Source organism: Notechis scutatus, chromosome 6 (genome assembly GCF_049901735.1).
Source record: "Notechis scutatus isolate UNSWTSFEM ecotype Mainland chromosome 6, rNotScu1.2, whole genome shotgun sequence".
NCBI classification, from domain to species: Eukaryota; Metazoa; Chordata; class Lepidosauria; order Squamata; family Elapidae; genus Notechis; species Notechis scutatus.
Genome location: NC_142014.1, coordinates 81,066,759 through 81,089,841, shown reverse-complemented (window position 1 = coordinate 81,089,841; position 23,083 = coordinate 81,066,759). Strand labels below are relative to the sequence as shown.

At 46.5% G+C, this 23,083-nt stretch overlaps 1 protein-coding gene across 1 annotated transcript; it reads right to left on the bottom strand.

Moving 5' to 3' along the window:
- Positions 1 to 1,810: 1,810 nt before the first annotated feature.
- KLHDC10 (kelch domain containing 10) lies at positions 1,811 to 18,806 on the bottom strand. The gene is made up of 9 exons (XM_026689222.2): positions 18,381 to 18,806; positions 13,918 to 14,139; positions 11,734 to 11,888; positions 9,296 to 9,444; positions 7,223 to 7,307; positions 5,513 to 5,579; positions 3,861 to 3,908; positions 3,227 to 3,366; positions 1,811 to 2,315 (listed from the first exon to the last, which is right to left on the bottom strand). Exons 1-9 carry the CDS (start codon positions 18,517 to 18,519, stop codon positions 2,106 to 2,108), a joined length of 1,215 nt encoding a protein of 404 aa, XP_026545007.2. The 5' UTR covers positions 18,520 to 18,806; the 3' UTR covers positions 1,811 to 2,105.
- Positions 18,807 to 23,083: the final 4,277 nt, after the last annotated feature.

Here is a 23,083-nt window from a genome sequence, read left to right as displayed (position 1 = left end):
ACACTAACACACTTACAACAGGAAGGGGGAAAATAGCAGATTTTTCCCAATTTTTTTTCCAATACAGGTAGTCCTCGAGTTACGGCCACCAGAGGCCAAAATTTATGTTGCTAAAGTGAGACAAAGTGGGTTTTGCCCCATTTTATGACTTTTCTGGCTGTTAAGTGTATCACTGCGGTCGTTAGTCACATGGTCATTAAGTGTATCTCCATTGACTTTGCTTATCGCGAAAGGGGAATCCCGTGACCCCCCCCCGGGAATGCCGCCACCATCATAAATATGAATCCGTTGCCGAGCATCTGAATTTTGATCGCAGGATCGTGGGAAATGCTGCAAGAGTTGTGTGAATAACGGCCGTTAAGTCCCTTTTTTCAGTGCCATCGTAACTTTTGAATGGTCCCTAAACGGAACTGTTGTACGCCAAGGTCTACCTGTATCCCATTCTGGTTTGAGATATATTCTGTATATCTGTAAGGGCAAACCTGTGGCATGCAGCCATTTGTGTCGGCATGCGACCTGCAGGCAAACGTATCTCACTGCGCATGTGTGCGCCTCACAGCTGATTTTCAGCCAGTTTGAGGCCTTTTTCCTCAGGCCAAAGGCTCGAGGAAGGCTTCGGCAACTCTTTGCAGGCCGAAAACGAGGCCCGTTTCGTCACTTCCGATATTTTCGGAAAAACAGGAAGTGACCAAACGGGGCTAGGTTTTCGGCCTACAAAAGCTTGCAGAAGCCTGCGGAAGCCTTCCTCAAGCTTTTGGGAGGCCGGAAAAGGCCTCAAACCGGCTGTGAGGCGCAGTGCAGGTAAGGGGTGGCGGTGGGGGGTTGGTGGGTGGTTGGGTAGGGGATGTGGGGGAAGACGTACATTGCCTTCTGGGTGCTGGCCCGTGAGCATGACCGTACAAGTGCGCGCACAATTTTTTGGCACAGGAGCCCAAAAAAGTTAGCCACCACCGCTATATATCTTATATTTCAGTCAATTCTTTCTCGTGTGGGAGCTTGATAGGAACGACAACTGATCTTTCCGGGCCAGCCAGCAGCATATCGACAAAAGTCAGTATTTGGGGTATTTGGGTAGCAAAAGGACAATTAAGGACCCCTTTTCACACAACCACAAGGGGCAAAACCCCCACTGTCACCTGCTGGAAAAGGAACACACACACACACACACACACAAATGACAAAAACGGTGTAGGGTTTTCCTTAATTTCCTGCCAAAAAGCAGGAAAATGGCCCGACCGGATGGATTCCAGAGGGAGCCCAAGGCTGTTCTGCAGTGTGTTGGTACCACGTCTTACCGAAGGGGAAATCGAGGCCTGAAACCGGAAGGCGGCGACCGGGTCCTCGCCTTTACAACGCTAACAAGCAGGTGACCAAAAAAAAACCCAGTACAGGTAGTCCTCAACTTATGACTGCAATCGAGCCCAACATTCCTGTTGGCTAAGTGAGACATTCGATGAATGAGTTTTCCCCCATTTTACGAGCTTTCTTGCGAAGGTCGTTCGGCAAGTCTGCACGTCGTTAAGCGAATGCGGCTTCCCGGGGAATTTTTGCTTGTCAGAATGTCGCCAAAAATATATATATATATAGGGGATGCCGTAACCGTCCTAAATAGGAACCAATTGCCCAGCTGCAACGGTTGTTAAGCGTGAAAAACAGTAAAGTCACTTTTTTTTACGGCAACTTCCAACGGTCGCTAAATGGAATGGTTGTAAGTCGAGGACTACCTGTACAAATCATCTCAGCCACAGCAGCCTTTTTTTTCATTCATGATGTATTTATAGGTCTCCATAAATTAAAATTAAAAAAAAAAAAAAAGCACAGAGTTTTAATAAATTCTCAAATCAAAATAGAAAATATATATATATATAACGGGGGGAGAAAAGGCATCCGAAGATTCTTGGCGAGTAAGGCTGGAGAAGCGGGGATCTTTTTGGTGTCGGCCTGCTCCTCCGCGGCGTTCTCGGTGGGGCCATAAATAAGAGAGGACATGAGAACGACACAGGGCGGAGGGGAGGGCAGAGGCGGCGACGGGAGGGGCGAGGATTGATTCGTGTTCCAATTAGCGCGCCGGCCTGCGGGACGGGTCTTTTTTTTTTTTTCCTGTTTCATTTCAAGCGTTCGACGAGTCCCTGCGCCAGTCCCAGGTGCAAAAGCTGCGATCGGCTGAGGTTGGCCAGGTGAGGGAAGAAAGCCAGCACCTTCTCCCAACAGAGTTCCAGCAGGCTGGGCACCACGAGCCACATCTTGAAGAGAGAGCCAGTCCGTCTGTTCCGGTGGATGTCCACCACGCCTCCGTGGACGTACATGCAGCCTGCCTGCGGGAGCCAGCAGGGGGAGAGAAACAACAGCTGCGGTGGAATTGCCCCGTGGAAAGCGGCTCAGCCCCCCAGCCTGGAGGTTCATGGATGTCTCGTTGGCCAGGTTATCTGAAGGGCTGACTTCAGGGACATCTGCCTGACCCACCAGAGTGGGGAGGCAGGAGGGGTGTGACTGGTCCTCTCTCTGAAGGAGGATCCTACTTTTAATAGTTTTCCTGTCGGCTGCCGGCCCCCATCAGCCAAATCAGAGGGGAGAGGAGGAGGAGGAGGAGGAGGAGGAGAGGAGGGGGAGGAGGGGAGGAGGAGGGGAGGAGGAGGAGGAGGAGGAGGTGGTGTGGGAGTCTGGGTCAGCATCCTGAGAGCTCCAAGGGGGAAGAGGGAATGGAGCTGTCAGAGAAAGGGAGAGGCGGAGCCTGGGCCGTCCATCAGCCCTCCGATGGAGGGTCAACAGCCCCCAGGTCTGGAGGTAGCTGAGGAGGAAGAGGAGGAACAGCCGGGTCCAGTGCCTGATGTGTGGATGCACAGAAGGCAGAGAGGAGAGGAGAGCAGTGGAAATCTATGGGCCGGTCCTCGGAACAGAAGAGCCACCACTGCTAGCAAGGCCCCCATCCTGGCTCTGGGGATAAGAGGCAGGGGGAGGAGATGAATAGGGGTGGCAGACAACATCTCCTGGACAGACGGACTTGTCAGCCTGGGGTGAGAGAGAAACTTTGTGCCGGGGCTGCCAGCACTCTTAATTAAAGGAATCTTTGAGTCCAAGTCAGAGGGTTTGTTGTGTTTGGGGAGCTGGGTCAGAATATTTCCCAAACGCCCTAAAGATCTGAGGGGCTGGAGACCCCAGGGTGATAGGGAGCCCATCATGGGGTCAGTTGGATTGCGGTCACCAGGTTGGGGGGGCAACCTCTTACCGGAGTCACAGCAGCACAGTGGAAATAAACAGGCTCGGGCATCACCGCGGGGAGCTTCACCCACTGGAACGTCTGCAGGCTGAGTTTCCAGATATCACCCAAAATCACCTCTCCGTTGTATCCGCCGCAGACAAAGACATCTGAGACAAGATGGAAGGAATTTCCCCCCCTCATCAATATATATGAATTATGGAATGAGAAATGAGTTTTCTGAAGGGTTTCTTTCATCGGGAAGACTTGTTTCCCCAACTCTTGCGAGTTAAATTCCCCAGTCTGCATGCATTTTAGCCCTGCCTTACGCATGAAAGCCATCTGGGTGATTTTGGGCCAATCGCCAGGAGACGGGGAGTTCTAGTCCCAACTTAGCCACAAAGTTGGCTGGGTAACTTTGAGCCAGTCCCTCTCTTTCAGCCCAACCCAACTCACACAGCTGTTTTTTGTGTGTGTGTGTGTGGAAAAGAGAGGGAAGGAGGATTAAATACATTTGCCGCCGTGAGTTATTTATTAAAAAAAATAAAATAAACGCGGGATAAATAAATAATAAAGAACACATAATGTTAACCTGTCAGAATCCCACCCATCCAAACAGGAAATTGTGTTGTTGTACCAATTCCAAAGTTAAGCTATTTCTTACCATTTTTTATCTGTACACAGCTATGACATCTGCGGGCTGCAGGATAATCTGTGGGTCAAAAGCCTGAATGTGAGTTATTTAGTCTGTGAGATGCTTTTTTCGGTTAGTGATCAGCCCCCATCTGAAGAATCTGCAAAACTGTACAAGAGGCGTGTCTGTACAAGAGGGGCAACTTTAATACTTATGGACTTCAATTCCCACAATTCCCCAGCCAGTATGGCTGGCTGGAGACCTCTAGGAATTGAACTCCATAGGTCTTAAGGCTGCCAAGGTTGGATTCCCCTCTTGTACAGTTTGACAGTCTTCTTAGACCTCCTGCTCTAAAATATCAGCTACTTTCCCTAAGTGGAAAGGTGAAGTGCTACGACAGAAAAGTTCCTATTTATCTAAAACACAATTTTTTTAAAAAAGCCTTATGGTTTATCTGGGAAACTTAACTGATGCAGACAGCAAGAGGGCAAAAATTGGGATACAGAGCACAGACATGAGCTTGAAATATATGCAGAAGTTACTCCAAATTAATGGCTGACCTTAATAAAGTCTATTTATGCAGCGGATATTATTTTGGAAAGAGGGATAAGATTCTTAAGTATCAAATTATTAGAGAACAAAGTAATTGAAATAATTCATTTTTAATTCTGAATTGATAATTGGAAAAAAAATCAAATTTTCACAAGAGGCTAGATCTACATTTTTAATAAAGCATTTTATAACGATGTTAGAAAACATTCTTTTTTTTTTAATAAAGTGTTGTTTTATAATGCAGTACGGAATGATAAGGCCAAAAGAGCTTGTTGTAGGTCCAGCTATTTTGCATAAGTCATTTTCACAAATAAGATAAATTCATGAGTTCAGTTTCAATTTCTGATGGCTGCATGAATAGAATATTTATAGCCTTGGGTTGAACTTGGTGTTCTCTGAGCTTGGTGGTTTTCTTGCAGACGTCTCATGACCCAACTAGGGAACATCATCAGTTTGCAGAAGATTTGCAGAGAGGATGAGGGAGGGACTGAGAGGTCCTTGGTGCCCTTTGAGCTTGGTGGTTTTCTTGCAGACATTTCAGGACCCAACAAGGTAACATCATCAGTGCTACAAGAGAGTAAGATTTCCAGAAAGGAGGAGGAAGAGGAGAACTGATGTTTCATGACCCAACTAGGTAACGTCATCAATGGTACAAGTGGTGTTTGCTCTCTGTTTTTGTAGTCACTTGTATATAGAAATCAAACCCCTCCTCCCTTCTAGTACTGATGATGTTACCTAATTGGGTCATGAAACATCTGCAAAAAAACCACCAAGCTCAGAGAGCACCAAGGACCCCCCAGTCCTCCTCCCCCTCCTCTCTTCCTCCTCCCCTTCATTTCAATTTTCCTTTTCTTCTTTCTTCCTCCTCCCCACAACCCCCTTGCCCTTCTAACCCTGACGCCGTTACCTAATTGGGTCACGAAACATCTGCAAGGAAGCCAACCAAGCTCAGCGAGCACCCAGGACCCCACAGCGACATGAATAAATGAAGGTTTTTGAAAACAAAATTAGAAGCGTCGACGGTTGCGAACGAGGCCTCTGCGGCATGATTTACGAGTCTTGAAACACATTCTTGTCCTCCTTTGGGCTTCCATCCCTACCAACAAACACAGATTGCAACACCCCCCTACCTTTTTTCTTATGAGGCTTCGTGGCGATTTCTTCCCAGGTGTTGGTTTCCAGATTGTAGGCGTGAATCTTAAGCAAGAGGGGCGGGGGGAAAAAACTCAAGTTACCATTTTTATAAAAAGCCAAGGCGGTCCTGAAGCCCTGGTGAAGGCTCAGCCCTCAGCCCTCAGGGCAAGCTGCCTCTTCTCCGACAGACGTCAAAGGTTTCAGGATCCAATCTGGGCAGACGGGGACAATTCGCCTCAGCCAATTCGCCCTGGGACAACTCTGAACAATTCTGCTGAATTGTTTAAAATGTGAGTGGTGCCGGGGGGCCTGGAGGTGGTGCTCTCGCCTCCCAATCAGGAGGCTGTGAGTTCAATCCTAGGCAGAGGCAGATATTTCTCTCTCTCTCTCTGGGCACAATGAGAATGTATCTGCCTGGGGGGGAAAAAACTCCGCATTGGCGAGAAGAAGGGCATCCGGCCAGTAAACATTCAGTTCCATTCAGTTGCCCGGACTCCAGCCTGATGCGAAAGTTTATGGGGGCGTTAAACAATAAACTTAATTATTTCAAGTAAGTGAAACCTTATTTTCATTTTTGCCCTTTCGCGTTTCATTCTGTCCCTCCTTTCTCACCCTTTAATGGTTCGATTCCACCGTTTCTTTGGTATTGGTGCCACTCTTGTCCCGCAAGTGAGTTGGCCTGGACGAATTACCGTAGACCCCAATCTGGGCGGGCAACCAGCATCGCAGGGTTTTGTCTTCCGAATTTTCGGACTCGTGCTGGGGACCAACTTCAGGGGAACTTCTGCCTAGTGCTGTGTGTGCTGTTGAGTGTGTGGTGTTTATATACGGCCTGTGGTGTGTGGCTTTTTAAGACGCTGCTTGGGGTGTTGTGCTGACGGACGGCTTTGAAGCCCGTTGGGTTGTCGTTTGCATCTGGGCTGCCCAGCACCATCGGTCAAAGGAAGGTGTCCCAGGTGCTTTGACACCTGTTTTGTCTCGACCACCAAGCTTGTTTTTTTTTTTCCCCCCCCCGTTAGCCTTCTTTCGGTCTACACGAGCCCCTCTGACGGGGATCCTCTATTTACGACCGTTTGTTTAATGACCGTTCGAAGTTACGACGGCAGTGGAAAAACCTGATGTCAACTCATAAACCATCCCTAGGCCTGTTTTAGTAGTTGCCATAAAAAGGGGGGTGGGGGGGGGAAGGGGAGGAAGGAAATCTGGAAGAGTCGTGCAGCAGTTTGGAAGCAAAAGTACATTCCAACTCTTTTCTTTAAAAGATTATAACTAAACTACCGGAGCTTTTGTCCGGGAATGTCTTTAATTGGAGAACGTGACGACACCCGGCCCGTAATTGGAGAATATGATTGATGACACAACCAGGGGGGAGGGAGGAAACAGGGGACTGTAAATGACGTAGGCCAGAGTTGGCCTCATACAGGGCAGTGCCAGTATGTCGCCTCTAATAAATCATTTGAAGCTTTTTGAAGTTTGGCTCGGGGATCATGATTTAAATAGGGAGATGGCTGGAATCCTGACACTTGACTTAGGACCACTTTTCACACTTGACCAGCATCCCCATGGTCAGGTGATCCAAATTCAGACCCTTAAGCAACTGGTTCGTATTTATGATGCTGGCGGTGGTTTTTTTTTTTTTGGGGGGGCTATAGAAACCCAAATAAAGAAATAAAGAAATATCAATAAAAGGCCTTTGAACAGGTCACCTTATCCAAGGAGTAAGCCGTCCAAGAGGTCCCGCCTCCCAAGATGTAAATTCTCTGCCCGTCGTGTGCGATTTCGTGCCTGTATCTGAAAGGATAGGGCCGGAGGTCATCTTTAAAATTTTATAATATTCAAATTTTATAATGTTAAATAGATTTAATAAAGGAGAATATGTATAGCTCAGGATTGGCAGGTGGTGTCAGCTGTCACCTTAACATTCACTTGGTGCTTCGCTACCACGCAGTGACCGTCTGCCATCAACTCTGGGGGAAAAGAAGGGAAACGCTTGGGGAGGAAGCGAAAGTAACTGTCGTCATCTCCCTGAGATGCTGCCTCAAGGTCACCCAGTTGGGAGAGGAAAGGAGCTGCGCACCAACCTACATTTGAAGTGTCCATTTTGGAAATGTCTTGCTTGAACCTGATTGGCCATTGGGGGGGGGAATGTCAGCAATGGGAGGTAGATGAGGGAGGGAAAAGTTGAGCTTAGGGATTTTGTCTGGTGATGCTTAGTTATGGGTATGCTGTCAACTCATAAAACATTTTGTATACTTGTTTTATAGTTGACAACAGAAAGAAGGGGAGGAGGTTCAAAGAGCAGGCGGCAGTGTGGAATCGAAAGTACATTCCATACATATTTTCTTCAAAGACTGATTAGAGGGCTGAAGCTTCCGCCTTGAAAAAATTTAATTGCAGAGCATGATGACTCTAGGCTATGGATGTTTTTTTGTTGGATGATACACCCAGAGGGGTGGGGGGAAAAGCATGATCAAGGGTGACAATGAATTACGTATCTCAGAGTTGGCTACGCCCAGGTAAGTGCCGGACGTAGAATGTTACCTTCAAATAAATCCTCTTTAGTTTTTGGGAGTGTGGCTCAAGGCTCATGATTTAATTGGAGTAACTGCCGGAACCCTGACATATGCGTTACACCAGGACACTTGATTTCTAATAAAATTATACCTTTCTCAACAAATGGAGCCAAGGATCACTTCTATTTAGAGGTTTAAGTGCTGGCCAGGTCTGACACGAAGAGTCCTTAGTGCTCTCATTAAATAGATTTGTATCGATCCTAAATAGAATCAACTCAGTCTATTCTTTGGAGGGGCAGACACGGAAGCTGAAGCTCAAATACTTCGCCACCTAAGGGGAAGTGAAGACCCCTTGGAGAAGACCCTGATGTTGGGAAAGATGGAAAGTGGAAAGAGAAGAGGATGGCAGAAGTGGGTAAGATAGTGTCATCGACACAATGAACATGAATTTGGGGGAAAAAACTCCGGGAGACAGTGGAGGAGGAGGGGCCTGATGTGCCATGGTCCATGGAGTTGCAAAGAGTCAGACACAACTTATTATACTGCTTCACAGCGCTTTGCAACCCTCTCTAAGCGGTTTACAAAGTCAGCTTCTTGCCCTCAATAATCTGGGCCCTCATTTTAAGGATGGAAGGCTGAGTCACCCTTGAGCCAGTCAGGATCTAACTCCTGGCAATGGGCAGAGTCAGCCTGCAATACAGGTAGTCCTCGATTTACAACAGTTCATTTAAGGACCACTCAGTTACAACGGCCCTGAAAAAAGTAACTGACTTGTGACCTTCTGTCGAGCAAAGTCAACGGGAAGCCAGATTCACTTAACGACCGTATTACTAACTGAACAACTGCACTGATTCACTTTAACAACTGTGACAAGAACGGTTGTAAAACGGGGCCGAATCCACTTAACAAATAGTTCACTTTTAGTCAACAGAAATTTGGGGCTCCATTGGGGTCGTAAGCTGAGGACTACCTGTACTGCGTTCTTAACGCCACAACACGCCAGCTCTTGCTTAGCAGCTGAGCAACATCCTTGTTTTGAACGGCACTGTAAGCCATATATGGTCCCTCGATAGTGAGGTTGCAGACGTACAAATGTCATAAATAAAATGGACAAATGAATGGCATTGCTTGTGGTTTTGTTGAAAATATATCACTCCTTCAGCAGTTCACGATGAGGCGTTTTTTTAAAGAAGGGCTGCCATGTTGTGTCTCCCAAGGGACATTCTGAGCATAAAGGAGCCCCCCAGAGCACGGACTTTGGCTGACCTTTCCTCCGGCATGTCACAGTGCAGGCTGTTTGGCTTGAGCTGCGTCCATTCCCTGGTGTTGAGGTCCAGCTTATGCAAGTCGGTGCTGTAGATATAGCCAGTCGTTCCTCCAAATACGTACAAGGACCCGTTGATGATGGCCATAGCCTGACAGGGAGAAGAGAAAAGGCCGTGTGAAAATATGTTAGTTAGAATTCTTTTATTGGCCAAGTGTGATTGGAGACACAAGGAATTTGTCTTGGTGCAAATGCTCTCAGTGCACATAAAAGAAAAGATACATTGTCAAGAGTCAAGAATCATCAGGTGCAACACTTAATAATAGTCATAGGGTACAATTAGAGTAGAGTAGAGTAGAGTAGAGTAGAGTAGAATTCTTTATTGGCCAAGTGTGATTGGAGACACAAGGAATTTGTCTTGGTGCAAATGCTCTCAGTGCACATAAAAGAAAAGATACATTGTCAAGAGTCAAGAATCATCAGGGGCAACACTTAATAATAGTCATAGGGTACAATTAGAGTAGAGTAGAGTAGAGTAGAGTAGAGTAGAGTAGAGTAGAGTAGAGTAGAGTAGAAGAGAATTCTTTATTGGCCAAGTGTGATTGGAGACACAAGGAATATGTCTTGGTGCAAATGCTCTCAGTGTACATCAAAAAGAATCATCAGGAAAAAAATGGATGCATTTAGTGAAGAGATGAGACACAATGTAATGAATGTTATAATATAAATTAATTTAAAATTTTGAATATCTCATATAAAATGATGGAATAATAGTTATAGTCAAATAAATGATTAACGATAATAATGTATACATATATACTAGATTGATAATATGAGAATTTATACAAACTGTGAGGACTATGGAGAGGATGCACAAAAGATTTGTAACCAACCAACACACTGTATGTATGTAATTGGAAGATGGTTTTATGTTTTATGTTTTGTTTGTGTATGTTTGTCTAAAATAAAAATTCTTTAAAAAAGAAAAGAAAAAATACATTCATCAAGAATCATAAGGTACAACACTTATTGATAGTCATAGGGTACAATCAGCAATCAAATCATACTAGGAAACAGTCCATATAAATCGTGAGAATACAAGCGACAAAGTTACCGTCCTACAGTCACAAGTGGGAGGGGATGGGAGATAAGGAGTGATGAGAAGATGAATAGTAATAGTAGTGCAGACTTTGTAAATAGTTGGACAGTGTTGAGGGAATTATTTGTTTGGCAGAGTGATGGCGTTTGGGAAAAAAATGTCCTAGTTGTTCTGGTGTGCAGGGCTCTATCTAGAACATCTATCTAGAAAACCAAAGCCTTGACTATACGTACTTTTGTTGGGAGGATGTCCCTGCTTTTTAGTATGCTGTCTAGATTTACATCTAGATATGTCCCTTTGCCACGACAAGGCAGTAACCCATGAAGGGGCCCACTGCCTGTTCTGACCCAGGCTTTGTAAATCATAATTAAACTTGTGTTAAAAGCAAAACCTATTTGATTGCAACGCTGGGAATTGCTTTCATTTCCAGCCAGAGCTAATCTTAAAACAGTTCCCCAAGATAAGCACACACCTTTCAGTGCTGTGGAATGCTGCCAAAAACAGAAGTCATTATAACAGAAACCAACCGAAATACCGGGAAAAAACCGACCAGAGTTCACAGAGCTTCAAGGAGGACTTGGAATCTATCGAACTACTTTGCTTCCTGCAAAGGTTTCGTCGTTGAGGTCTGACTTTTATCCCTTATGGGAGGGGCAATCACTTCCCAGCCTTACTCCTGAGTTGCCCCTTTTGTTTCAGCTGCTCTTGCCTTCTAACAGCTCTGTGCACACGCGCACTGGGAACAGGCTCCCCTTGTTCCTCTTCCTCACTGCTGCCAGACTCCTGAGGCTCCGGAGGCAGCACCCCACTCCCTGATGGTCCTGGCCCCATCCCTGCATTGGACGCAGGACCCTCGTCCGAGTCCTCTCCAGAATCCCGGACTGGTCCCCTTTCTTCCCCACTGTCCGATTCTACTGCTAACTGCACCGGCTGCCGGCGAACCACAACACTGCCTTAAGAAAGTTCAAAGCATCCTCAAAGATCCATCTCATCCTGGGAAACCCCCCCTATTTTTTTTTTTTTTGAACTATTACCATCTGGCAGATGGTACAGGATAATAATAAAAACAAGGACAAACAGGCTGAAAAACAGCTTCTACCCCAGGGCAGGAGCTCTGTTGAATTCTACTGTATAGTGCAGTGTTGGTGCAGTGTCGGGGGTTTTCAATTCAATTGTATAGAATGTGAAGGATGTGTGTTTGTGTTTTATTTGTATAGTCATAATGTACCCTGAAGATGGCATTTCTCTTCGTCATACGGGGGGCGCAAGGACGATAAAGCACACTAAACTTTAGGGGAAGGTGGAGCGGGTTTCCTGAGCAAGCCCACGGCTGCCGTTTACCTGCCCGTAGATGCGGTTCGGCTTCTTCCCCCGGCAATTGAAGAGGGCCCACCGCTTATACCTCACGTTGCAGACGTGAACGTCGTTGCCGTTGCTCTCTCCAAAGGGGATGCCGGTGCCGCCAAAGACCAAGAGGTTATTGCCGTGCAGCACGACTGCGGAAAGACAACACAGAACGGGGGGTTCGGTGAACGAGAGGGGCAAGATGGACCCACGGCAAATATAGGCCGAGTTGCAAAAAGCAGGGTTAGTCCTCGGCCAAACCTTTCCGTTGCTAAGCGAAAGAGGGGCGGAGTGGGCTTTGCCCCACTTGAAGACCCTTCTTGCCATGGTTGTTAAACGAATCTGGCTTCACCCCCTTGACTTTGCTTGCCAGAAGGCGGCCAAAAGGAGGATCCCTTCCCTTCTTGGATTATTGCAATGCGCTCTACGTGGGGCTGCCCTTGAAGAGCATCCGGAAGCTCCGGTTGGTACAAATGCGGCGGCCCGCATGGTTTTGTGCAGACCACGGTGTGCACGTGTGTCACCTCTCCTGCGGGAGCTGCATTGGTTGCCGATTTGCTTCCGGGTGCAATTCAAGGTGCTGGTTGTCACCTTTGAAGCCCTTCATGGCTTGGGCCTCAGGTGATCTGAGGGATAACTGTCTCTTGCCGGTCACATCTACCCGACCCATCAGGGCAGGGAGGCAAGGAATGCTGTGGGTCCCACCCCTGAGGGAGATACACCTGGTGGGACCCAGAGGAAGGGCCTTCTCCGTGGTGGCTCCCTCTCTCTGGAACACCATTCCCCCCCAGAGATTAGACTGGCCCACACTCTGATTCTCTTCCGGAAGGCACTGAAGAAGACCCGGTTCTGTCAGCGGGCCTGGGGAACCCAGAGCGGGATGGAGCCCACCAAATGGCCAGTGTGATCTGCTGTTGGCGGAGGGTGAGACTTGGGGGTGGTTTTTTATTTATTTATTTTCCAGATTTTGTTCTATTGTACTTTATTAATTTATTTGATTTGATTCTTTTTTTTTATTTTTTTATTGTTGTTTTTTTTTGTTTTCAATATGGCTTTACATTCTGTAAGCAGCCTTGAGTCACCATGGGTGAATAGGCGGCAATATAAATTAAATAAAATAAAATAATTAAATTAAATTAAATTAAATTATTAAATTAAATTAAATAAATTAAATATTAAATTAAATTAATAATAAAATAAAATAAATAGCGTGACCCCAGAGCACTGCAGCTGCCATAAATATGAGTCAGTTGCCAAGTGCCTGAATTTTGATCACGTGACCCTGAGGGTGCTACAATTGTCATAAATGTGAAAAACAGTCATAAGTCCCTTTTTTTTCAGTGTAGCTGCGAACAGCCACCAAACGAATTGTTGTAAGTCAAGGACTACCTGTAATCATGCATAGAGAAGTTGTAACAAGCCTCGCATAACAACATATTATTCTAATATGCTTTTTGCACAGTGAAACATGCTGGGTGTTTATGTTTAATTTAACTAACTTATTCAGTTCCGGCACCAGCCGTTGCCAAATTGTACGCTGTGGGCAGCGTACAATAAAACCAAACACAGCGGGAAAACACAACGTAATGAAATTATTTTAAAAGGGTAAGAAAAGAGGAACACAAGAACAAAACAAGCAAGAATCACTGGCTTACTTCGTTCTTGTGTTTCCTTTCTTATGTCAACTCATAAACCATCCCTAGGCCTGTTTTAGTAATTGCCATAAAAAACAAAGGGGGTGGGAGAGGAAGGAAATCTGGAAGATTTAGTACAGCAGTTTGGAAGCGGAAGAACATTCCAACTCTTTATCTTTAAAAGTGTGTAACTAAACTACCAGAACTTTTGCCCGTGAATGTATTTAATTGGAGAATCTGATTGATGACACACCCAGGCGGGAGGGGGGGAAACAGGGTCACAGGGGACTGTAAATGACGTAGGCCAGGATTGGCTTCATAAAGGGCAATGCCAGTATGTCGCCTCTAATGAATCCTTTGGAGGTTTTTGAAGTTTGGCTCGAGAATCATGATTTCATTGGGCAATTGCTGGAATCCTGACATCTTAATTTTTTAAGCTAATTCTATTGTGTTGTGCTTTCCCGTTGCGTTTGGTCTTATCCTTCCCCTTTTAAAATAATTTTAAGGTCAATTTTGAGCTATCCATCTTTCACCCGCTAGCACTTACGCGACATGGATGCCAACTCGCGAGGCATGTAGCCCTCAGTGCCCATCTGATGCCAGGTGCCAGTAGCAAAGTTGTATCGCCAGAGCTCCCGGAACAGCGGGTAATCTTCGTTCTCCGGCCCTCCAGATTCATCGTAGTCAGGGTTGTACCCTCCAAAGACGTACAGGTTGGCATTGTCTGCCACGCAGCGGTGGCCGCTTCGGGCTGGCGGCACTCGGTGGCCTAAAGCGGAATAAAGACCTTCTTGTCATTCAGAGAAGAGACAAAGTCACTGAGGCAAAACTGGGGGAATGCAGAAAATGGAGCGCTAAGGCTGCGGGGCAAATGTCACAATGGATAACACCTCAGCGTCCTCCAACCAAGTACATGTGAGAGCCAGTTTAGTGTAGTGGTTAAAGTGCTGGCCTAGAGACTGGGAGTTCTAGTCCTGCCTTAGTCATGAAAGCCAGCTGGGGGACTTTGGGCCAATCCCCAGGAGACGGTGAGCTCTAGTTGCACCTTAGCCAAGAAAGCTAGCTGGATGACTATTTTGGGCCAATCACCAGGACACTGGGAGTTCTAGTCCCATCTTAGCCATGAAAGCTGACTGGGTGACTTTGGGCCAGTCACTAGAAGATGTTGAGTTCTAGTGGGCCAAACACCAGGAGAATGTGAGTTCTAGTTCCGCCTTGGGCAGGCAAGCCAGGTGGGTGACTTTGGGCCAATCCCCCCCAGTTCTAGTCTTGCCTTAGACATGAAACGTAGAAGGGCAACTGTGACTGGAAGGAGTGTTATATATGTTTGGTGCCTTGTTATTTATAAAACATAAAAGCCAGGATATTAATCGATCAATAGCATATGTAATGCTGCATCAGAAAGCATCTCTGGAGAATTTTAATTGATTCCTAGCTGGGATAGCAAGGTACAAGGCCAGGAATACAGCATTTGACCTGCTAGTGATGAATTACTTGGAACTTCTTCCTCAAAGTAGCAAAAAAGTTCTCCTCATAGCAACCACAGAGCTGAACCTTGTATTACTAAAGGTTTATTTAGGGCTATCACAGCACTTCAACCACCAAAAAACGCACTAAAATAGAACTTCTCTACAATTCAGCACCTTGGAGAATCAAAGCTTTCCTCCAGAACTGCTAGAATTCAGGCACCTGTACATTTCATTAGACTTTTGGGAATGTAATCTACACAATGGACAACTCCACTATGTATAATAGTTTGGTATTTTCGGTACCAAACAGGGAAAACGCTTCTGTTAAGGGCAACACCATTGCCTGGGTTTGAACCAGTGCAAAACACACTTTTTTGGGGGAGGGGGGGAGAATTGTACCAGCTGGGTGACTTTGGGCTAGTCCTTCTCTCAGCCCAGCCTACCTCCCAGGATTGTTGTACTGGAGAAAATATGGGGAGGGAGGAGTCCGAGGTATGTTCGCAGCTTTGAGTTGTTTAGGAGAATACAACAAAGGTGAGACATAAATGACATAACATAAAAAACATCATATTCTTAAACTATTTTAATGCTGGTGAAGTGCGTTAGACAAAACACAATGTCTTTGACAAAAAATCTAACTGAAGGTTTAGCCAAATGTCCAAAATTTTCTCTTCATCCCCTTCAACCTGACAGCGATGATGCTCGCACGACACACCAAACAACTGAGATGCCCATCATGTCCCAGTACAGCTTCTTGAGCAAACTAAAAACACTGGGAAACTTCTTGTGGCCCTTTTCCAAATTCCTTGTAGCCGGCACTGACCAAAACTGCTGAATAAGAACAGCATGACTTCCTATTACAGTACTTTCACGTGGTTAGTAAATCACAAAAGATGCAAAAAAAAGCACAATCTTCTTCACGTTGGTGACTGCCAGGAAACTCCACACTGTTTCCCTGCCATCAATAGGGAAGTGAGGCCCCCTTGCCTTCTTTTAGGCCTGCTTTCAAGGTCTATCTTTATCTACACCGGAGGACAAGGGTCTTCAAACTTTTAACAGATTAACAGAGTTGGAAGGGATCTTGTAGGTCATCTAGTCCAACCCCAGGCCCAAGCAGGAGACCCTACACCGTTTCTGACAGGTGGCTTGGCACGTTTAAGGCTTTGTGGACTTCCAACTCCCAGAATTCCCGAGCTAACATGACTGGAGGACGTCCACGAGTCTTAAAGCTGTCAAGTTTGAAGATCCCAGCTCTAGGATTTAGAAGGGAAGGTTTGTAGCTCAGGATTGAGCTGTGGAGTCCTTGGTGGTTTGTGAGCTTGGGGGTTTCCTTGCAGATGTTTCATGACCCAACTAGGTGACATTATTAGGGAGTGGAAGTTGTAGAGAAGAGAGGGAGGGGGAGGAAGGGAAAGAAGGAAAAGGAATGAAGATGGAGGAGAAGAAGGACTGGGGGGGGGAGTCCTTGGTGCTGAGTTGGGTTGCTTTCTTGCAGACATTTCATGACCCAGCTAGGGAATATCATCAGTGTTACAAGGGAGTGGGGTTGAGGAGGACTGTGGGGCCCTTGGAGCTCTCTGAGCTTGGTCTTTTTCTTGAAGTTTAATAACCCAACTAGATAACATCACCAGTTGTGGAAAGGAATGTGGTTTGTGGAGTGGGGGGAGGAAAACTGTGAGATCCTTGGTGCTCTCTGAGCTTGGTTGTGTTCCTGCAGACATTTCATGACCTACGTAGGTAACCTCATCAGTGTAAGAACAGTGTAAGGGGTTACTTTTGGTTACAAGTGGCTTGCCCCGTCAGTATTTGGTGGAAGTGGCCTTGCAGGTTCCTTGATTAGGAAGTTCCTCGATTGCTTACTCTTTGTTTGTCTGCATTGGTAGCTCCTTGACGGGGTATAAACAGAGAGGCAACCTCACTCCCTTCCAACACTGATGATGCTACCTAGCTGGGTTATGAAAATCTGCAAGAAAAAAAAACTTTCAGAGGGCAGCAAAGACCCTATCATCATAGTTGTCGTCCTCCTCTTCTGGAAACCGAATTCCCTTCAAGCAATGATGATGTTACCTAGCTGGATTATGAAACAGCTGCAAGAAAACCACCAAGCACAGAGATGCATCGGGGACATCACAGTCCTCCTCCATCACTCCTCTCTCTCCCTTTCTCTTTCTTTCCCTTCCTCCATCACTCTTCCTCCTTCCCCTTCTCCTCTTGTTCTTTCCCTCCTTCTCCTCCTCTTCTTTTTCCTCCTCTCCATAAACCCCTCTCTCATGTAGCACTGAGGATGTTATCTAGTTGGCTCATGAAATGTCTGCAACAAAACCATCAAGCTCAGAGAGCACCAAGGACCCCACAGTTTTAATTTTCCTTCTTCCCCTCCTCCTCCTCTTATCCACAAACCCCCATTCCTTCCAGCACTGATGATGTTCCCTAGTTGGGTCAAGAAACATCTGCAAGAAAACTACCAAGCCCAGAGAGCAGCACCCAGGACCCCCAACAGCCCTTCCTTCCTTCCTTCTCTTCCCTTCACTCCTTCTCCTTTCTCTTCCTCCTCCTCCTCTCTGCAAAGTCCCCTCCCTTCTAGGCCTGATTATGTTACCTAGTTGGCAAGGAAGCCACCAAGCTCAGAGAGCACCCAGGACCCCACATTTCCTCCTCCTCCTTCCCTTTCATTCCTTCTTCTCCTTCCCCTTCTGCAAACCTCTCTCCCTTCTAGAACTGATAATGTTACCTAGTTGGGTCATGAAATGTCTGCCAGGAAATAACCAGGCTCAGAGAGCACCAAGGACTCTGCAGTCTCCTCCACCCTTCCTCCTCCTCCTCCTTGCAAACCTCACTCCCTTCTAGCACTGATGATGTTCCCTAGTTGGGTCATGAAACATCTGCAAGAAAACATTCAAGCTCAGACAGCACCATGGACCTCAAAGAAGCAGTCCTCCTCCTCCATCCCAGCACTGATGATGTTCCCTTGTTGGGACACGAAACATCTGCAAGGAAACCACCAAGCTCAGAGAGCACCCAGGACCTCACACTTCCTTCTCCTCCTTTCCCTTCATTCCTCCTTCTGCAAACCCCACTCCCTTCTAGCCCTGATGATGTTCCCTAGTTGGGTCACCAAATGCCTGCCCCCAAAAAAAAGCCCCTCCCACCAAGCTCAGAGGCCACCAAGGATCTCTTCCCCCCTCCAGGGCTTTCCTGGTGGCCCCCATCCAGCTCCTGACCCTAAAAGGACTCCCCTTCTGGAGAACCATCCCACCCACCAAGGCCTGCAGTCCCAACTCTGCCCCCCAAAACCCTTTGAAAGCCGCTCGCCCTGTCCCTCCTCAAGGGGGCACCCTTCTCAGGTAAAGTGCCCCGGGCCAAGGAAGCTCCACTCCCCGCCCATTTGGCCTCCTCCAGGAGGGAGGGGCGGCCTTCACAGGGCCCCGCTGGAGGACGGAGCTCTCTAGGCCGGTTACGCCATCCCGGCCTACCTCGCAGGAGCGTTGTGCGAGGCCTAGGAAGAAAAGAAGCCAAGGGCCTGGGCCTTCCTTTGGCTTACCGGCGCGTCCCGGGCCGGGCGGGAGACGGACGAAGCGGTTGAGGAGACCCCCGGAGGGGGCCTGAGCGGCCGGCCCGTCGCCGCTGCCCCCTCTTCGCTGCCCGTTGCCGTCCCAGCCCTCTCCGTCGGCCGCAGACATGCTCCCCACCGGACCGGGCCTGGCCTCACCCCGCGTCCCCTCAACGGCCGACCGGCAGAGCCCCCCTCAGCCGCCTCAAGGCACCGAGACAAGCGGCGTTTCCCCTCGCGGGCCAATCCGCTTCGCCCTAACTCCGCAGCAGCCAATAGGAGGAGCGCTTGTTGCGAGGCGCCGAAGGGGAAGGGCCGGATGACCATGGAGAAGCCGTCGGTCGCGCCGGCCGCCCGGCGGAACCCACGTGACCCGTTCAGGCGAGGCGGACGGCCGATCTCTCCCTTCGCTTGCACGAAGGGCAGGCAGAAGCAATCGAAGCCAGAGAAAGGCTTCTCTGTCTCTCCCGAGCGACCCCTTCGCAAGTGCTGCTGGGGGCTGTAGTTCAATTGTAGGCAATTTTCAATAGGCCGCACTGATAGCCAGTCGGCCACACCTCTGAAATTATCGGGCAATGGATTGCATTTCAGATTTTGGAAGCCGTGCTCCTGTCTTGTCTTCCATAGGCAGTGGCTGGGGATGATGGGAATGATAGCAGTGTTCCAGTACTTGAGAGGCTGCCACAAATGCAGTGTGTGAATCCAGACAACAGATAATTAAGAGTTGGAAGGGACCTTGTAGGTCATCTAGTCCAACCTCCTGCCCAAGCAAGAGGCCCTACCTACACCATTTCTGACAAATGAGAATCCAATCTCTTCTTGAAAGCCTCCAGGGATGAAGCTCCCACAACTTCCGAGGGCAACTTCTGTTCCATGGGTTGATTGTTCTCACTGTCAGAAAGTTTCTCCTTATTTCCAGGTTGAATCTCTCCTTGATCAGTTTCCATCCATTGTTCCTTGTCTGGCCTTCAGGTACTTTGGAGAATAGCTTGACCCCTTCCTCTCTGTGGCAGCCCCTCAAATATTGGAAGATTGCTATCCTGTCTCCCCTGGTCCTTTTGTCCATTAAAATCAGATTAAAGTCAGATTAACAGAGGCAGAAGGGACCTTGTAGGACATCTAGTCCAACCTCTCCCCACCACTAAAGCAGGAGACCCTACACCATTTCTGACAGATGGCAGTCCAATATCATCTTGAAAGCCTCCAGCTTGGAAAATAGCTTGACCCCCTTCCTCCTCTCTGGGGCAGCCCCTCAAATACTGGAAGATGCTCTCCTGTCTCCCCTGGTCCTTCTCTTCACCAGACTAACCAGGCCCAGTTCCTGTAACTGTTCTTCATATGTTTTAGCCTCTAGTCCCCTCATCATCCTGGTCGCTCTTCTCTCTACTTTTTCTAGAGTCTCAACATCTTTTTTATAACGTGGGTTTATAAAATAGGTTTAAGTACCTGCAGCAATCCCCCCCCCAAAAGAAAAATCTTTACCAATAGAAGAAAATAGATAAGTAGATACTGCAGGTAATCCTTGATTTACAACAGTCCATTTAGTGACCATGGGTTCAAAGTCAGAACGGCACTGGAAAAAGTGACTTATGACCACTTTTCAGACTTACGACCGTTGCAGCATCCCCATGGTCACGTGATTTACATTCGGATGCTTGACAGCCAACACATTTATGATGGTTACAGTGTCCGGGAGAGGGTGTCGTGTGATCCCCTTTTGTGACCTTCTGACGAGAAAAACCAACGGGGAAGTCGGATTCACTTCACAACTGGGTTAGTAATTTAAGAACTGCAGGGATTCACTTAACCCAGGGGTCGCCAACCTTTTGGACCTCAGGGACCACCAAACTCATAATTTTAAATCCCGCGGACCAGAGACCCTGGGAACATCCCCCAAAAAAGTCTGCTGGCAAATCCCCCACCCCGTTTTCCGACTGATTGATCGTTCTTTATTTGGGATTGCAGGATACCGTCTCCAGCTCCATTCGCAGGGGGAGTGGGGGAGCGAGAGAGACTTTTGGCTTCATGCAAGGAAAGCAGCAGAAGCAGCAGAAGTCTTTCTTTCTCTCCCCCAAACTCCGCCAGAAATGAGTCTTTGCAGCCTCTTGGAGCAGGAGGCCTGGCAGGGTCCCAAAGACTCATTTCTGGCAGAGTTTGGGGGAGAGAAAGAAAGACTTTGGCTGCTTTCCTTGCATGTAGCCAAAAGCAGAAGAAGAAAGAAGTGGAAAGAAGGAGCCCGGTGGCCAGGCCAGGTGCGTGGGGCATGTGGGGCAAGTCCCCCCCCCCCCTCCGCCCTTTCCCCCCTCCCCTCACTACCTCGTGTTGTTCACAGTGCAAGCGATGCAAGCCTTATGTTCCCGTGGGCCATGTGGACGGCACAGCCTTGTGTTCCCGCGCAGCCTGGATTAATTGCTTTGGGGGGGACATTTCTCTCCGGACCACCAAAATTTTCTCACGGACCACCAGTGGTCCCCACAGCCCACTAGTTGGTGACCACTGACTTTACCAACGTGGGAAGAAAAGTTGGAATAAAATGGGGCAAAACTCACTTAACAAATTTCTCGCTTCACAACATAACATTTTAGGCTCAATTGTGGTCGTAAGTTCAGGGCTACCTGTATTATCAATGTATATCCTTTGTTGGGTAAACGAAATGTCTCCAAGAAAACAACTAAGATAGGAGAGCATCAAGGACCTCACAGCTCAAAATTGGAAAAGCGAAGAGATTCCTACGGATGAAAACGTGATTAGAAAAATATTAGAATGGTCAGAAATGAATAGATTAACACTTGCAATTAAAGAGAAGGAGCAAACTGAACATTATAAGATATGGGAACTATTTTATCGATGGCTAGAGAAAAAAATATGAAAGCTAGAAATAGCTAATAGATTAGTGAAACATAGAAAATAGGTTTATAGAATTAAACATGTTAAGAAGAGGAGTGTTATAGTAAGAGAGATATTATGTATATTAATAAGGTAACCAATCGTCCTCCTTTAGGGAGGAGTCCTCCTTTTGTAAGTTCTGTCCTCTCTCGAAAAGTGTCTTCCTACATGTCCTCCTTTTTGATATTTGAAGACTAATCTGTAAATCTCTGTATTTGATTGATGCCGATCCGATCCGTGTTTTTTTTGATGTGACGTATTTGTATTTGACATGACGATTCATCAAGGCTCAGTACAGTACGGCAAGACGCGATTATGAGACGCATGCGCTCCACACAGGAGAATTGTTTTGAGAGAGTGTGCCGCTCGCAAGTGGCTTTGTTTTTTTTCTTTAATTTATTTATGTCCTCCATTGTAAAAAAGTTGGTCACCTTAATATTAATAAGATGATACAAAAGTAATGAACATGGATGTACATTTTAATTGTCATTGCACAAGATATTTATACCCAGATGATACACCGTTAAACGGAAAATCAATTGTATCTACTTTAAATAAAATTTTAACAAATTTACAAAAAAAAAAAAAGGATCCCACAGAAATATACTTTCTTAATCAGACTCCCTTTTTGGGATCCTTGAACTGACCAAGCCAGAAGCTGAAGCTTCCTTGCTCAGGAAGTGGTATTGCCTATTTTAGATCAAAGCAAAAGCATCACCTCTTAAATTTGTGCAAAGTGTCTTCTTCGTCTGATGCTGTTTCGTTTCAACACACAACAGATGTTTCAGGGACTTATAGCTTCCAGGAGAGGTGCTGAAAAGCTTCAGACCATTCATTCGTTTAATTTAAATGGCAGAACAATATATAATCAAAAGGAAAAAAACAAATTATATTAACAACAAAAATGCAGATGGAAGGACAGAAGTTTGGTGGCGTCCTTGGTGCTCTCTGAGCTTGGTGGGGTTTTTTTTGCAGACGTTTCGTGACCCAACTATCATCAATGCTGGAAGGGAGGAGGAAGAGAAGTGGGGAAGGTGGAGGACAAGGAGAGAAGTGATGGGACGAGGTGGAGAAGGAGGAAGAGGAATGACTGTGGGATCCTTGGTGCTTTCTGAGTTCTTTTCTTGCAAAATAATATATAATAAAGGTTTCATGACCCAATTAGGCTTACCATTCACAAAATGTACAATTAAAATTGGGGGGGTTGAACTAGATGACCTACAAGGTCCCTTCCAACTTCGATTATCTGAATCTGGAAATTGTAAAAGCATTTTTAAACAATTTAAAAAAGATTTTTATTGCTTTAAAATGTTGTTATAGTTCCAACGGTAGAATACTTTTCAAATGTTAATCTGCCCATTGTAGTATATGCAGTATATATGAATGGTAAACCATGAATTGAGATGGACAGCTATAGAATAGAATAGAATACTTTATTGGCCAAGTGTGATTGGACACACAAGGAATTTGTCTTGGTGTAAATGCTCTCAGTATACATAAAAGAAAAGATACATTCATCAAGAGTCAAGAATCATCAGGTACAACAATTAATGATAGTCATAGGGTACAATAAGCAATCAAATCATACTAGGAAACAGTCCATATACATTATAAGATACAAGCAACAAAGTTACAGTCATACAGTCACAAGTGGGAGGGGATGGGCGATAAGGACCCTACCCTAACCCATTTCATGTATTCATAACTATGTATATACTTATACCTATTATCTTGTAAGCAATTGACAAATCAAAATAAATAAATAAAGTAATGTCAGTGCAGACTTTGTAATAATTGAACAGTGTTGA

What these genes read in the sequence shown, in the direction of transcription:
- KLHDC10 (XM_026689222.2), bottom strand. Translation starts at nt 18,519, where the DNA reads ATGTCTGCGGCCGACGGAGAGGGCTGGGACGGCAACGGGCAGCGAAGA. An exon ending in CGAGTTGGCATCCATGTCGC is followed by an intron (nt 11,889 to 13,917) that starts GTAAGTGCTAGC and finishes GTCTTTCCGCAG; the next exon opens with TCGTGCTGCACGGCAATAAC. An exon ending in CGGCTTACTCCTTGGATAAG is followed by an intron (nt 5,580 to 7,222) that starts GTGACCTGTTCA and finishes CTCTTGCTTAAG; the next exon opens with ATTCACGCCTACAATCTGGA.